Source organism: Neovison vison, chromosome 1, assembly GCF_020171115.1.
Source record: "Neovison vison isolate M4711 chromosome 1, ASM_NN_V1, whole genome shotgun sequence".
In the NCBI taxonomy this organism is placed as follows: Eukaryota; Metazoa; Chordata; class Mammalia; order Carnivora; family Mustelidae; genus Neogale; species Neogale vison.
In genome coordinates this window covers 301,698,475-301,714,958 of record NC_058091.1, presented here as the reverse complement: position 1 = coordinate 301,714,958, position 16,484 = coordinate 301,698,475, and the positions used below count along the sequence as shown (strand labels likewise).

General features: G+C 33.2%; 1 protein-coding gene across 4 annotated transcripts in view; it reads right to left on the bottom strand.

Annotated features, from left to right (window-relative positions):
* CDH18 (cadherin 18) overlaps positions 1–16,484 on the bottom strand; it is a 339,165-nt gene that overhangs the window by 36,628 nt on the left and 286,053 nt on the right. For all 4 annotated transcript variants that reach the window (XM_044233538.1, XM_044233545.1, XM_044233550.1 and 1 more), the window contains exon 8: positions 3,018–3,139. In XM_044233538.1, the coding sequence (XP_044089473.1) occupies positions 3,018–3,139 (122 nt within the window). The remainder of the gene's footprint in view (positions 1–3,017; positions 3,140–16,484) is intronic.

Here is a 16,484-nt window from a genome sequence, read left to right as displayed (position 1 = left end):
TTTGAGACTCATCTAATCATATACTCAAAATTTTAGGCTTGGAAGGGCCCTAAAATTCTGACAATTTTCTTTATTTTAGAGATGAAGAAAGCATTTGTCGATGTCGCATAAATCATTTCTTAGAAATGCTATGAAGCTTAGGTGGTCAGTGTGGAGGGTAAAAACAGAGGGTCCCAGGCTAGCAAGTTGGCACTGACTGGAGAGGATGACCAGGAGAGAATGCATGAATAAGCTTTCCTGGGATCAAGAGGTCAATGGAAAAGGTCAAGGTCACTGGCCAATATGGAGAGAGTTCAATCTAGAAAACTAATACCAGGGTTTTAGATTTGGGAACACATGTGAACATTCACAGGAGAAAAATCAATTAACCCAAGAACAAGGACTGAGCGTTATTTGTCCAAATTTCAATGCTTTTACCTGCAAAGGTGGCTAGGACTAGCAGTATGTATTGTTCCCAGTACAGTATCTCACTCTACCCTAAACATTTTGAAATTACCTTGAAGTTAAAAAAATAAATAAATAAAAGGGGAAAAGAAATGTATTACATTTAAAAGAGAATATCTAAAAATGGTTGATGCAATTATTAGCTTAAGTTTGGATTTTTTTGTATCACATTTTAGATGATCTAATTTTGAATTCTCTAAATAACCTATGGATCAAAAAAAAACAAGATTCTGTAGGGGATTTATATCCTTGATAGATTCTGATATTAAAGTTACGTTTTATCATAAAAAGAGTAGAAAACAAATTTCCCTTTTGTCCTTTTCAATGCAATGTATTTTCACTATTATTCCATTTAAATATTTTAAATTTTTATTGCTTAAATGATTCTTAGCTTACTTAGGTGTCCTTATTTCTGATGGATTTTTTTTAAGCAATTTTTTTCCCTAGCAATGCTTTTGAATTGGTATCTTGCTTTATTTATTTATTTATTTATTTATTGTCATACTGAAAATAATGAGGCCAATCCTGTGCAAATTATTAAAACTTTCTTTGTGGCCCTGACACAACTGAAATAGGCTTCGGTAAATAAATCATTAGATATCTGTACTGAAAAATTCCTTCCTGCTTTTGAAATGGTGGTACAGAAAATGTTTAAGCTTCTGAAGTGATCATCTTAATATATTGCATAATATATATTAATACATATATTAATATATTAGTTGTTACATTTTATAACATAATATAATATAATATATAATCAAGTTCGTTCTTGCTACAAAAATACATGGGCAATGCTTCTCAGTACTATAATTTAAGACAAACTTTAAAATGAATTAAAGTAGTTTTGGATGGCGGTGCCTGGGTGGCTCAGTCTGTTCAGAGTCTGATTCTTGACTTTGGCTCAGGTCACAATCTCAGGGTTGTGAGATCAAGTCCCATGTTCTGCTCTATGTAGGTGTAGAGCTTGCTTAACATTTTCTCTCTCTGTTTCTGTGTGTCTGCCTCTCCCTCTGCCCTTTCCCCCCTCCAAATTTTTTTGAAATAAATAAAGTAGTTTTGGATGAATAGTCATTCTGGCTTGCCAAAGACAGTAAAAGGGACCATCTGACTCCAATGGACCTAGACCTTTTCTATCTCTCTAGATTCACCTGTGACAGACTTTATTTTTATGGTTTTTTTGTAATTTTTAAAAAAAGATTTTATTTATTTATATGACAGAGAGAGACACAATGAGAGAGGGAACACAAGCAGGGGAAGTGGGAGAGGGAAAGGAGCAGGCTTCCCGCCGAGCAGGGAGCCCTGATGTGGAGCTCAATCCCAGGACCCTGGGGTCATGACCAGAGCCAAAATCAGACACAACGACTGAGCCACCCAGGTGCCCCTACCTGTGACAGACTTTAAAGTGCTCCTCGTGGAATCCATGCCTCCCCATAGTCCCTTCTTCATTAAGTCTGGGTGTGACCTGTGATTTGCTTCTGACCAATAGAATATGGCAGAAGTTTTGATACATCCTTCACCTGATGACATTACATTTTACAAGACTGTTTTCTAACAGACTTTACAGATCTCTCCTTACTTGCTGATGAAATGGCTATTGAGGAAACCCATACATATAGCAAGAAACTGTGGGTGGGATATTGAAACTCCAGGAAACATTGAAGAGCTGAGGAAAATCCTGAAGCTCTGAGGTCTATAGTTGAAGCAAACATAATGCTACCAATAACTAGGTGTGCTTAGAAGAGATTTCAAGCCTCAGGTAAGAACTTGATCCTTATTGAAACCTTGACTGCAGTGTTATGAGACCCCTGCAAAGATCAAACTAAGCCATGAGCAGACATCTGACCTACAGAAACTCTGGGATCGCAAATAAGTATTGTGTGAAGCTGCTAAGTTTGTGTAATTTGTTGTAAAGCAGAAAAACACAACAAAACAAAACAAACAAAAAAACACAAATGTGTGTCCCCTTTCAGACTTCTCCTTTCTTTATGTGCCACAGCCACACTGGGCTTTCCTCAGAACTGCCACGCTCTTTAAGCTAGCTGCCATGCTACATCCAAACTCATGACCCCCCTTCAAGGTCTTCTCTGCTTCTTCTGCTGTCCCCACGTTCTTAATACATATAGACCCTTTCTGTTGTTCCAACCTCATCATCTCTTAGTACCAATATTACTCAGTGGTCACTCACATGTCACTCCTGCAGGCCTTCCAAAATGGACCAATCAGTCCGTTCTCCAGAACTTTGTCTCAAAGCTTCATTAGTACAAGAAAATTCAGTTTCCTCCTCATTTAATACAGGGCTTCACACAAAGCATTCAATATAATTTTATTGGTATGATAAATGTATGCATGAATGAGTTCATTTTTAGATTTATATTTGGGTTCTGGAGAAAATTTTTTTTTCAGCGATTCTCAAAAAAATCTATTTGGTATTCAGAAGAAAGCTTTAGAACATTATTTTCAGCTGAGCACAAAAATAACATTGAGGGCTTTTGAGAATTATACCCAAAAATAATAGAAATAGAGCTGCTTGTTTTTCTTCCAGTCCAATGATAGGAAGGAAACAATGAACTTACCTGGCCAGGCTTTGAATTTTCACAGACAACAATATCGTATTCCCTGGCAAGTTCGGGTGGATTGTCATTGACATCCAGAACTCTAATACCCACTGTGACATGGCTCAGCAAACCAGGATTGTCTGCAAAACACACAGGAATTTATTTAGTATTTCCATGCACATTTTAGAGGCTTGGTTTAAAACAAATCTCCTTAATACTGTAGCTTGTCACTAGCTCCATATGCTGCAACAGGACTTTTGGCAAAGGGCAACTTTATGATGGCACTCTCTGCTAGAATTCATTAACTTACAGAAAAATGAAAAATGAACACCAAGGCATGACCTGCATGCTAAAATGATTATTTTGTCATCCCAAGGAAATTACATGTTATTCAGGAGCTGGAGTGGGAGAAATTCACTGTATGCTGTCAGAGTCCAAGGGATGAACAATTGGTTTCATCATTAATCTAATAAAAGCATAGGAGTTGGTTCAAAAAAAAATTACATAATCTTTAAGAAGTTTGAGTTTTTAAATTTAAATAAATTTGGTAGAAATAAAAAAAATTGCCATTTTTGCACAAAGAATAATTTTATTCTTATAGAAAAATTCATGTAGTGTGGGATGTTAAGTCATACTTGGGGAGAAATAATAATTGAAATCAGAACTTATCATAGAATTAATATATAACTCTTGTAGATTTCAAAATTTTATAACTAACACCTTAAAATATTTCTTAAACACAGTCTTCCCATTTTTCAGTAATTTTACTAATTCTGAGATGTAAGGAAAAGGCAAATTTTCAGTTTATTTTACAAGTTAAAGCTATAAATGCAGAATTAATAACAGGAAAATTATATATATATAAATTTTTTATTACTGATGTTTTTGTCATTATTTTTAAAAGTCTAAAGTTAATGTTAAATAGACTAATTTTTAAAAGGATTAATAAAACAAAAGACCTAAATTCTAGATAAATTTATCAGTTTATCAAAGTCGAACAAGAGAAGGTATATTTGAAAAAAGGGGGTATGGATATATATAGACATATATAGATGATACTAACACTAGTAAGAACATGGATGGAATAAAAAATGCCATAGGTGTCTCACAAAGGAATAGAAAATCCAAGGAGTACTATAGTAATTAAAGAAAATCAAATTTCATTTAAAACATAATTTTTCTAAAGCAAAAAAAAAAAAAAATCAGGTCTGGGTTATTTTACCTAAAGTTAAAGAAACAGGTAATTTCATTCCTAAACATCTTTTTCCCAGAAAAATGGAGGAAAGAGGAAATACTGAGAAGTTTGTTTTCTGTGGGTTATGACCTGTTGGTATCAATACCAGACATTCTCACTCACGAGCTACTTTACATGTAAATAGCCTAAACAAAATGATAGCAAACCCATTCCACCGTTGCATTAAAAAACAAAACAAAACAAAAAAACTGTCTTTATCAGTTTAGTTCCACACTTGCTTCATTTAGCATCAAAGGAAGGAAGATACAAAGGGAAAGAAGATACAAAGGAAGAAACGAGGAAGGACATTTTAAAAAGGGTAAAAATTATTCTCATGTTTAATGAATTGAAGGATGGACAAACAAAAGTAATTAAAGGATGGACATACAGAAAAACCAAGAAATAGGATGTAACAGCCATACATGATAAACTCAATGAAACCTAGCAAAACAAACAAAAAAGACCAGAAACAAAAAACCTCAACAAATAAGTAGAAATGTGCTTTCTCCAACTGATTAAGGGTACATCAAACAAACAACAACAAAACTACAGTGCACATTATTCTTAATGGTGAAAAACTAAAGTTAATTAACAGAGCTCTAAAGCTCTAAGAAAGCTATAAATAAATCTACCAAATGATGTGATAGACCTATATGCAGAACATTTTATTGAAATGTTGTATAAGTTGAGTTTTAGACTTTGTTAAAGAAATTAAGAGCTGTATCATGTGTGTGCTTAGAAAGATACAATATCACAAATAAAACCAACCCTTCTGAACTGATGTGTGTATTCAATGCAATCTGTGGCAAATCCCAATATCCATAGAATTAAAAGTTGATTCTAAAATTTATAAGTACTTAGATTATTTAGTGTGTATGGAAAATGACAATAAAGCATACTTGCTGTACAATTTACCAAGGCTTATTATATGGTATTTGTGGCCTTACTCTTGTCAGAATATAAACATATCTCTTCTACTCTAAATGTCATCTATGATTTTTTTCATGTATTCTTGTGTTTCCCAACTAGGCACTTGCTCACCTTAACAGAGCAGACAAAGTAATCTGTTCTAGAAGCCTGAGACAAGAACAATTTTATTGGCTCTAATCATTAATATCAGCAGCCTTAATTGTCCCTGAATAAATTTCCCTCTGCTCATTTTCTGAGCAAGCAGAATTAGAAGCAACCTTAGTGAAGTTAGGAAAGAAAGGAAAAGAAAGCAAAAACCTGTTTTGTAGAAGATTCTGTAAAGACTACATCTTGAAGAAAGGCTAGAATAAAAGAACAGCTGGCATCTGACCACTTTCAACATTTTGCCTTCTCATTGTCCCCACTTGTCTTGCTCTGGACTGGAACGACCTTCCACGATTCCATACTGGGGTACAAGAGCCTCAGTTCTTCTAGATGGAAATAGATCCTATGTTCATCGAATATGATTTTATTATTCCAATGTATAATTACTCTTCCATAACTTACTGATTAAAAGCACAGCGTTCAGCATCAGAGAAATGCCGGTTTGTCTGTAGACCTACTACCCTTTGGTGTTCTGTGGGGGAAGCTGAACTGAATTTAACCTTGGTGCCGTTGCGACTAAATATCCTTGTGCCATGTCCTGCCAGGCACAGCCGCGGGAGGTACTGATGAAGAGTCAGGGAAAACAGAATGTTGGAGTAAGCTTCCTGTCATTACCAATGTAAATTGAATACCTGCGGTCTATTTACTAAGAGTAGCATGACGTCTAAAAATTGTGCCTTTAATTCCAAATAATTAGAAGCTGAAAACCCACTATGGCTTTGTATCCTTCTGCCATCTAAACTGCCTGCATTCTGGTATTTTCTGTTCAATAACTAGATAATTCTAAATTAGCAAACTGGCAAGTTCTTTTGGGTTTCTCTTCTTTCCCACATTCATCTGGTGAGAATGTTACCCTTCGAATGACAATAACTTTACCTATAAAATGTAAGCATTTTCAAGTGTGTTGGAAGCATTTTCTTCCGTTCTTGAAGTTCTTAATGAAACATTTCTATTACTACTATTGTTACTTTTATCTTTATGCTTTATTTCTAGCAATCAGGTATTTTTTTTAATTGGGGTATAACTGACATACAATATTATATTGGTTTCAAGGGTACAAGAACAACAAAGTGATTTGCCAATTACAGACATTACAAAATGCTCACCGTGGTAAGTGTCGTTACCCTGTGTCATCATAGTTATTATAATATTACTGATTATATTCCCCAGGCTGCACTTTCCATACCTGCCACTTATTTATTCTATAATTGGAAGTTTGTACTTAATCCATTCATTTGTATTGCCTATCCATCCTTCTGCACACCTCCTTCCTTTCTGGCAAACATCATTTTTTTCTCTGTATTTATGAGTCTGTTTCTGTTTTTCTTTGTTTATTTAATTTTAAGTATTTTTGAGGGCACAGTAAATAAAATATATTGCAATTAGACAAATTTAAATATGAATCCCCTTTCCAGCCCTCTAGGAACATGAAATTTGGAAAGGAATTTATTATTTTTATGACTTCACTACTTAATCTGCAATGAGTTATTTGACTTGGCAAATTGTGTTTTTGAGAAACAACTAAGGAAATTATGTAAATTTGAATCCTTTCTGAAGATCACAAACAGAACAGAAGCAAAAACAAAACACACAGCGTGCTGGCAGTCCTATACATGTGATTTCTAGCAGAAGCTACACTGTTTAAAAATCATCCATGTTTTTTACCCAATACCAATGTGAAAGCAGCTCACATTGCTAGAGTGCCCTCTATGCAGATAGTGATGCAGTGAAAGTATTGGTATATGTCATTCTGTGCAATTGCAAGTTTGTTGCTATGATATTGGAGGATATTCCCTGACTGAGGAAGAACCCATTTTATTCAGCGAGCTCATCTGAAAAGTCTGTTAGATGCATGCCACTAGGACGGGCTCTAGAGAACACAGAACGGTGAAATATACCACTCCAGCAGATTCCCCACTATCAATACAGAATGAAGAAAACAAATTAAATATTAATGTTTTTTCCAATTTGTTTTCTTCAGAATTGTGACTTAAGTGTTCAATTTATTTCCATCCCAAAGTCGTTATGATTTAAGTATTTCCCTCCTAACTCTAAATCATGACCATTGGTATATGTAATACACAGTTTACTAGGGAATGCAATAGATTTCTAATCTAAATATTCATATTCCAAATTTAGTATTAAGTGCTTCTTTAAATTTTTTTTTCAAATTGCAATTGACTTCCACAGTTTCCATCCTTTTTTTATTTTTTAAAGATTTTATTTATTTATTTGACAGAGAGAGAGATCACAAGTAGGCAGAGAGGCAGGCAGAGAGAGAGGGGAAGCAGGCTTCTCACAGAGCAGAGAGCCTGATGCGGGGCTCGATCCCAGGACCCCGAGATCATGACCTGAGCCGAAGGCAGAGGCTTAACCCACTGAGCCATCCAGGCGCCCCTAGTATTAAGTACTTTTAAATATTTAAATTTAGACTAGTGTAAATTTTCTTATCTATAAAATGTAGATTATTTTCCTCGAAATGTGCTTCCATTCTTTTCTTTATAAAAATTCAGTCAAAATGAAAATCCTCATATATTACAACAGAAATTGCAGTGATTATGAATTTAATTAAATAATCACATTTATATTTGTCTATGATTCATAAATGTCCATGCATACGAGGATGTTTCCAACTGTGTGTTACAAATGTGTTTATGTTGGTTGTTGGTTTTTTGTTTTTTGTTTTCTGGTCTGTGTTTCTTTGATTTCTATTAAAAGTTTCTTTGATTTCTAAAAAAACAAACAGAACTTTTATGAATCATTCCCCTGAACTGAAACTAGACCATTTCAAAATGCTAGGCTAATATTTTGTTTATTAACAAATATGTTTCTAATATTCCCTTCAATAAATAAATATATAAAAATAAACTTTGCAAATCAGTGCTCAGATGAAACTGAAATTTTTTAAAGACTTATTTATTTTATAAAAGGGGTGCTGCAGAGAGAGAGAGAGAATCCTGGAGCAGACTCCCCCCTGAGTGTGGGGCCCGGTATGTGGCTTGATCTCACCACATGGAGATCATGACCTGAAGAAAAATCAAGTATCAGCCACTTAACTAACTGACTGAGCCACCAAGGCATCCCTGAAAATTTTCATTTGACACTTTTTGTTTTGAAATGAGAGTGGTTTGCTATTTTTAACTAGTATTTTGAAATTTTGTACATAAAATCATATATTATTTTAGGGGAAAAAGTAAGATAAAATAACTAATAAATAATTGATAGTCCTTACTAATATGAGTGTTTAATCTATTTAAGAACTGTTTTATGGATAAAACCATCACAATGCCTTGTACAAGCCTGGTGTGCTGCAAATGTTGTTTTTCTCCCCCCCCCTCTTTTTTGTATCTTGTATAAATGTTGAGAAACCAAATATTGTATTTAAAATAATTTGTTATAATGGATAAGAATTCATATCTGGTATGTAAGAATTCATATCTGGTATGTAATTGATTAATTCTTAAATATTTCTTTCTTCTTGCCAGATAAAAAAATTTAAAATAAAACATTCTGTGGCATTTCTAAGATAAATTGAACTGACCCTGTACATTTTAGATCACCTATTTATTTTATAGCAGTTCAAAAAACCTGGTAGTTGTCTAGAAGCTCTTTCAAAAATTAGAGTATTTAGAAACACACCACCCCAAACTCAATGTATCTATGTGATTTTTTTGTCAGTTTGTTGTATAAAATTTTATTAATGGCCCAGTCATCATAAAGAACTCACTCTGAAGTGAATTACCTAAAAGGAGTCTCAACTCTTTTACAGTATTTTTTTTTCTTCCTTACCCATAAATCCTCCCCAAATTCTCCAAATGTCTTAGTAGTTATGCCTGAAACTAACATAAGTGGGAAGACTCAAAAGTTTAAATTGTGCTTTTGATTTTAGGAATAAAAATCTTTAAGTTAGAACCATAAAGTCAAAGTAATTCACCTCTAAGTGAAATTAATTACATCAGGATGATGTATTTGCTAATAATTATGAAAAAAATCGAAAAATAGTTTTAAAAAATCTGTTAAAATTGGCCCATTCAATTGCATGAAAGAACCCAACAAATACACCATTTATTTTCTAATTTTTGTGATAATTCAGTTTTTATAAATATTTTACATCTAAGTTTATTTATCTACAGTGTTTCTGATATCGAGTTTTCATCCTTATTGAGTTCCCACAAATTCAACTCGTGACCAACTATCATGCTATCCTTCGAATTACATTTGCAATCATATTTTTTACGCTGCCAGAAACTCACTAATAGAATGGACCATCATTTTGCATTTTTGGGGTGGTAAGCAACGTAAGGATAATAAATTTTTTCTTATCTGATACAGTCAGCATATGAAAGTGGTTTTGTTAATTTCAGAAAAATAACTAACATAAGACATCATTAATGAAATATCCTAATGTTTAATAGTTCAGCAATCTCAACTCTGGTGTAGAGATAAGGCCTTATTTCTGAGAATGGATCTGCTGCTGCTTGGGGTTCAACATCACCATTCTTTTAAAAAAAATCATACTCACTGCACTGTCGTTGGGCCCCAAATTTATTCCAAGTAAAGGATGAACAATAGTTTAAGCCCAGTAGCATTTTAATGAAATTCCCTGAAATATTATCATAGTCTTAATTTTCTCCTAAATTGCAATACTTTTTTTTGAAGCTAAAATCCCTTTTATCAAGTCTTAGGAAAACTTAAGCTTGAACTACATAAATCCTGATTCCATTATGCACATCTATGACATTCTTTGGTGTAACATTTAAATAAATTAAATAATTACAAAAATAAGGTTAGCAGGTTTTGAAATAGAATTTAAGAAAATAAACTTCAGGTTTGGGCCAGAAATAGCAACTGATACCAGACTAACCTGTGTTATAAATGACTATAAAACTGAAATTATATGAAGATACTCTTCTCATACTTGGGTAAACAGACGCTGAAGAACTATGATCCTTGAGAGAAAAGAAACCCAAAGCTAAATACAAGATCTCCTCCAGCTTTAATTACGTTCATTATAACCCTGGGTGATACATTCCAGGAAGGAAAGGCTGGTTGTTTAACATTGAAAAACCAGTGAATATAATTCGCCACGTGCACATAATTATGTTGAGAGATGCAGAAAATTGTAACAAAACATAACACCGTATTTGATTTAAAGATAAAAAAAAAAAAACACTAGTAAAGTAACAATGGGAGAGACTTTCTCAGCCTGAATAATTGTACAACAAAACCCTCTAACTGTCGTAGTTACAAGTGAAAGACTGAATATTCCAACCTTAGGATCAGAAAAACAAAAAGCAGGGATATAGCTGTAGCAATGCTCTTGGTAATCATATTAAAGCTTATAGTTAGTGCAATTAGATAAAGAAATAAATTTTATGCCAATTGCAAAGTTAGAAACAAATCTATATTTCTTCAGAGGTCATCATCCCTGCAGAAAAGATTAAATAATCTACAAAAAGCTGTTACCACTACTATGAGAGTTACCGATATTGTAGGCAACTTGTACCAATGCAAACTTATAGTAACATCTATTTCTACAACAATAAAAATAAACATTTAAATAAATATCAAATTTATATAACATGAAAAACATGAAACCAAATAAAATATGTTCCATATCTGTATGCTGAAACCTATAAATACTACTAAGATAAATCTAAAATGCCTAGTTAAGTGGAGACATATATTATGTTAGATAAAAGACTCAATATTTTTGAGACATCCACTCTCCCAAACATGAACTGTAGATTAATTGCAATACCAATAAAAAATTCTAACTGATATTGTTGAAGAATCTGACAAGCTGATTCTAAAATTTATCTGAAAATATCCCTAAATTAGTCCACACAATTTTGATAAAAGAATGAGGTTGAACTTAATTTTAAGTGTTAGTAAGTATCCACAATAATCAAGACAATGGTATTAGTATAAGACTGTGTGTGTGTGTATGTGTATGTGTGTGAATGTATAGTGTTATATAATATATGCTTATATGATTAGTGGTATATACAAAAAGAGAGAGTCCAGAAATTAATCAAAACAAAAATGGTCAAGTGTTAATGGACACAGTTGCCATGATTACTAATTGGAGAAATAGCATTTTTAACAAATAATGGATTCACTGGAAATTAAAATGTGAAGTACATTAAACTTCAATTTTAACATATATAAAATATCCCTCAAAGTAAAGCATAGGCCAAATTATAAAACTTTGAATTTTAACATATAAGAACAGATAGGATAAATCTTTTGCTACCTTGTATTTAGTAAAGAACTCCCTAAAATGTGTTCAGATTCATATACAAGATATTAAAACATCCTTTCTGGAACCGTTAAATTCTTATAATTTCAAGTAACACAAATGCTGAGACTTTAGGACAGCAAATAAAATTTTAGAAATTTTAGAACAAGCATATTTTAGAATGGAAATTTTCTGCATAAGATAAAATATATTAAGAGAGCTTTAACTCAAACACACATACTAATTTCTAGGTCAATCATTGATTATAATTACATATTAAAAATATGTTAAACATGCCTGCCTCTCTGCCTACTTCTGATCTCTGTCTGTCAAAATAAAATCTTTAAAAAAAAAAAAAAAGAAAAAGAAGAGAAAAGGGGCGCCTGGGTGGCTCAGTGGGTTCAAGCCTCTGCCTTCGGCTTGGGTCATGATCCCAGACTCCTGGGATCGAGCCCTGCATCGGGCTCACTGCTCACCAGGGAGCCTGCTTCATCCTCTCTCTCTGCCTGCCTCTCTGCCTCCTTGTGATCTCTCTCTGTCAAAATAAATCTTTAAAAAAACACTTTATTAAAAATATATATTTATGTTAAACATCCTTTTTGAAAAACATTTGAGAATACTTTTAAGAATATATTATATGCTCTTGGTATGTGTACCCAAGTTACATAAATGGAGAAGTTTTTCATATTTATAATAGAAAACATGTACAAGACATTTTGAATCAGCAACATTAATAATATATGAAGCTATAACAACTGAAATACATTGGGATTTTCAAGCATGAAATAAAATAGATTTATTTTCTCATCATAGTGAAAATGAAAGAACAAACCAACTACAGCTGTATTTCTTTTTTTTTAAATATTTTATTTATTTATTTGACAGAGAGAGAGAGATCACAAGGAGAGAGGCAGGCAGAGAGAGAGAGAGAAGGAAGCAGGTTCCCACTGATCAGAGAGCCTGATGTGGGCCTTGATCCCAGGACCCCGAGATCATGACCTGAGCTGAAGGCAGAGGCTTAACCCACTGAGCCACCTAGGCACCTGCAGCTGTATTACTTTACCTGAATGAATCGTTAAAAACACAGCATTGAGAAAAAAACTACAGAGAGTGTATATAACATTAACCCACCTATATATAATTTCCATGAGCCAAAGCTATAGTATATACAAAAATATAGATATATAAATGTCCAAAATGTATTTGGTAAAACTATAAAGAGAAGAAAGCGACAAATAATACTAAATTCAATATTGATGAGCTCTGGTTAGAATGAAGAAAGATGTAATAGTGAGGTGTATTTACTTATTTATTTATTTATTTGAGAGAGAGTGATTGAGAGGGAGCACCACAGGGATGGGTAAACGGAGAGGGAGGGCGACAGAAAGAATCTCCAGCAGACTCCATGCTGAGATCTCACTACCCTGAGGTCATGACACGAGCAGAAATCAAGAGTCTGATACTTAACCAACTGAGCCACCCACTCACTCTTAGTGAGGTATAGTTAAAGCTTATTTTTTTGAGGTGATGTCTCTTAAATTGGTGTTCATTTTATTATTTGGACTGAATATATGCTTAAGATATCAATATAATATACATATATTATAATCTAATTAGAAAACATTTGGTACAATTACTTCAGTTTATCCTATATGCATGTCTACATAAGATACACAGCCCTCATAGATGGATACACAACTTCATTCATTATATCAAGTCATGGTCCAATTTCTAGCTACACACAAATTTCACTGTTTTATTTATCAGTGTCTTCCTTAATGGGTTGCACAATTTGTATCTTTATAAAATTTTCTCTATTCTGAAGTCATAGTAATGTTATCCTACATTTCTTTTAAGATTTAATGTTCATCTTCTACTGCTGGAATTACTTATTTTGCATAGTTGTAAGGTACTTTCTTTGCAGAGCCAGATAACATAGCTCTGTCTTCACCTGTTCATTGAGGTGTCCATCTGTTCTCCCTTCTGACTTCCAAACAACTCTGTATTGTAGCAATTTGACTGTATGGTTCTCAGAAAACGTATCTTGCATCAACACATTTTTTAAAAAATTGCTATGTGGTTTAGTAAGTCATTAATGTCGATATATTTTGCTTTGTATGCTTGAAAATGATATGCCTTCATTTGAATAGACAATGGTATGCCTATTCATTAGGGGCCCCGGGTGGCTCAGTGAGTTGAACACCTGAATCTTTATTTTGTCTCAGGTCATAGTTTCAGGTCTCCGGATGGAGCCCTATGTTGGGCTCTACGCTCAACGTGGTGTCTGCTCCAGGATTCTCCCTCTCCCTCTGTCCTTTCTCCTGCTCACACTCTCTAAAATAAATAGAAAAAAAAATCTTTGAAAATGTTATGTATTCTTTAAATGTATTCATTATATTTTAAAATATAGGATATATGCATATAGTCAAATATATATATTTGTATTTGACAGATATTCAAAGTATCAAGTGTTTTTATTTTGTTCTATAAAACACTTTTATCATTACTGATTTTTTTGGTCTTTTTCATAAAGCATTTCTGAGAGAGATGTATTAGCAGTTTCTTCCAAGATTATGTTTTATTTTGAAGATAGTTTATTAGGTTCATAAGTTTCAAATGATTACATTACTCTTGTGACATATACTACATGTCAATATGACACGACCTTATCATGATAGCATTTTGTTTTAAAATATATTCTGTCTTCTATTAATCATTTTTGCCTGATTTCTTTCAGTTAAAATTATTATTCTTTTATTTTAAAACTTTCTTTATCTTTATACCCCATATGTACCTATTACAAGTAGCATGTAGTATGAGACGATTTTATTTTTCCTTACTTTGCTTCAGTATGGTAACTTTTTTTTTTTTTAAATGGAGGGTTTATTGCAATTATACTATTTGGGTTATTAATATATGTTTTTGTCACTTCATTGTGTACTTCCAATTTGTCTTAATATTTTTTATTCCTTCTAATATTATTTTCCAGTACTTTGTTTAAGGTTTTATCCTTGTTATGTCTTCTAATTTTAAATCTATATACTAAATTTATTTTCTTTTCTTATCCCAGAAATAGTAACATGCTTAGGTATCTCTGGAACATCTTTACTCTCTTTCTATACATTGCAATAACTTTTAAGTGCTTTAATTTGGATCAAGTTTCTCAAATTTATGCCTATACGTGAAGAGGATGAGGATGATGATGATGACAATGATGATGATACTTGTGGGTTTGATAATCTGTCAAATTTGATGTTTTGTTTTTACAAAGAAAGGTGTCCTCATGTGTACCACTTTCTCATTATTCCTTATTGAAGCTTATACCATCTTTTCGTGATAAATTTCTTATTTTTTATTAAATTATTTAACAACAGTGTATTTTCTCAATTTTGGTTGTTTGAAAGTTTTTCTGTATCACATATTTTATGTTTCTGTTGTTACAAAATTACTGAGGCCAACATGATCTAAAATGATTTGTAAGAAGTGTCAAATTTCTGATGGTAACGTTTTCACATTTTCATTCCCTTTACTCAGAAGTAAAGGAAAAACAGAAGATACGTATTACCTTTATCCTTTGTTTGGCAGTGTCTATATGTGTGTCTATCTTGAGTCATTCATTGTAAGTGACATGTTTTGGAATCTTAATTTATTTGGGGATATCTTATCTTAACAGTATAGGAAACAACAGATCAGTTGGAGGGCATGTGTAGAAAAGGGAACACTCTTGCACTGTTGGTGGAATGCAAACTGATGCAGCCTATTTTGGAAAACAATATGGAGGTTCCTTAAAAGGTGAAAAATAGAACTACCCTATGACCCAGCAATTGCACTCCTAGGTATTCACCCAAAGAATAAAAAAATACTTTTCCAAAGGAATACATGCACCTTGATGCTTATAGCAGCATTATCAGAAATAGCCAAATTACGGAAAGAGCTCAAATATCCATCAACTGCTATATGGATAAAGAAGATGTGGGGTGTGTGTGTGTGTATGTTTACAATGGAATATTAGTTGGCCATCAAAAAGAATGAAATCTTGTCGTTTGCAATGATGGGGATGGAGCTGGAGTGTATTATGCTAGGCAAAATAAGTCAGCCAGAAAAAGACAAATGCCATATGATTTCATTCACATGTCGAATTTAAGTAAGAAAACAGATGAACACGAAGGAAAAAAGAGAGAGGGAAGCAGACCAAGAAATACAGTCTTAACCACAGAGAACAAACTAATGGTTACCAGAGGTGAGGTGAGTGGGGGGATGGGCTAAATATGTGATGGGTATTAAGTAGGGCACTTGTGATGAGCACTGGGTCTTGTATAAAAGTGATGAATCACTAAATTCTACTACCGAAATAATATTTGCATTGTGTGCAATGAACTGGACTTTAAATAAAAATTTAGAAGAAGAAGTACATGGTACTACTTATTTAAAAAGGAAATTTTGGTAGTTCTCTGGATAATAGATTAGAAGAAGCTAGGGTTAAGTGCAAAGACTATTTTGGAAGCTACTGCAACATTCCAGCTGAAGGCATGGTGGTTATTTGGACGGGGATGGGAGTGATGGTGTTATGAAGTAGTTGACTTCTGGATATTTTTAAAAGTAAAGCTAATAGAGCTTTCTGATGAATTGGGTATGTAACATGAGAGAAAAGGGGGAGCCAAATATGACACTGAGTGATCTTCAGAAGCCATCTGGGCTACAGCCATCATTATTGAGATAGGTGATGCCTCTGGAGGAGAAGATTTAGAGAGAAATTAGATTTTGAGGAAACTATTTACATACAGAATTTTCAGTTTGAGAACTCTGAGAAGAGATTTTGGAGTGGTTAATATGGAATTCGGGGAAAAAGTGGATGCATATGTAAATTTGAGAGTCATCTACATGCAGATGTTATGGAAACTCATTAGACTGAATGAGATCATGTGGGCAATAACTC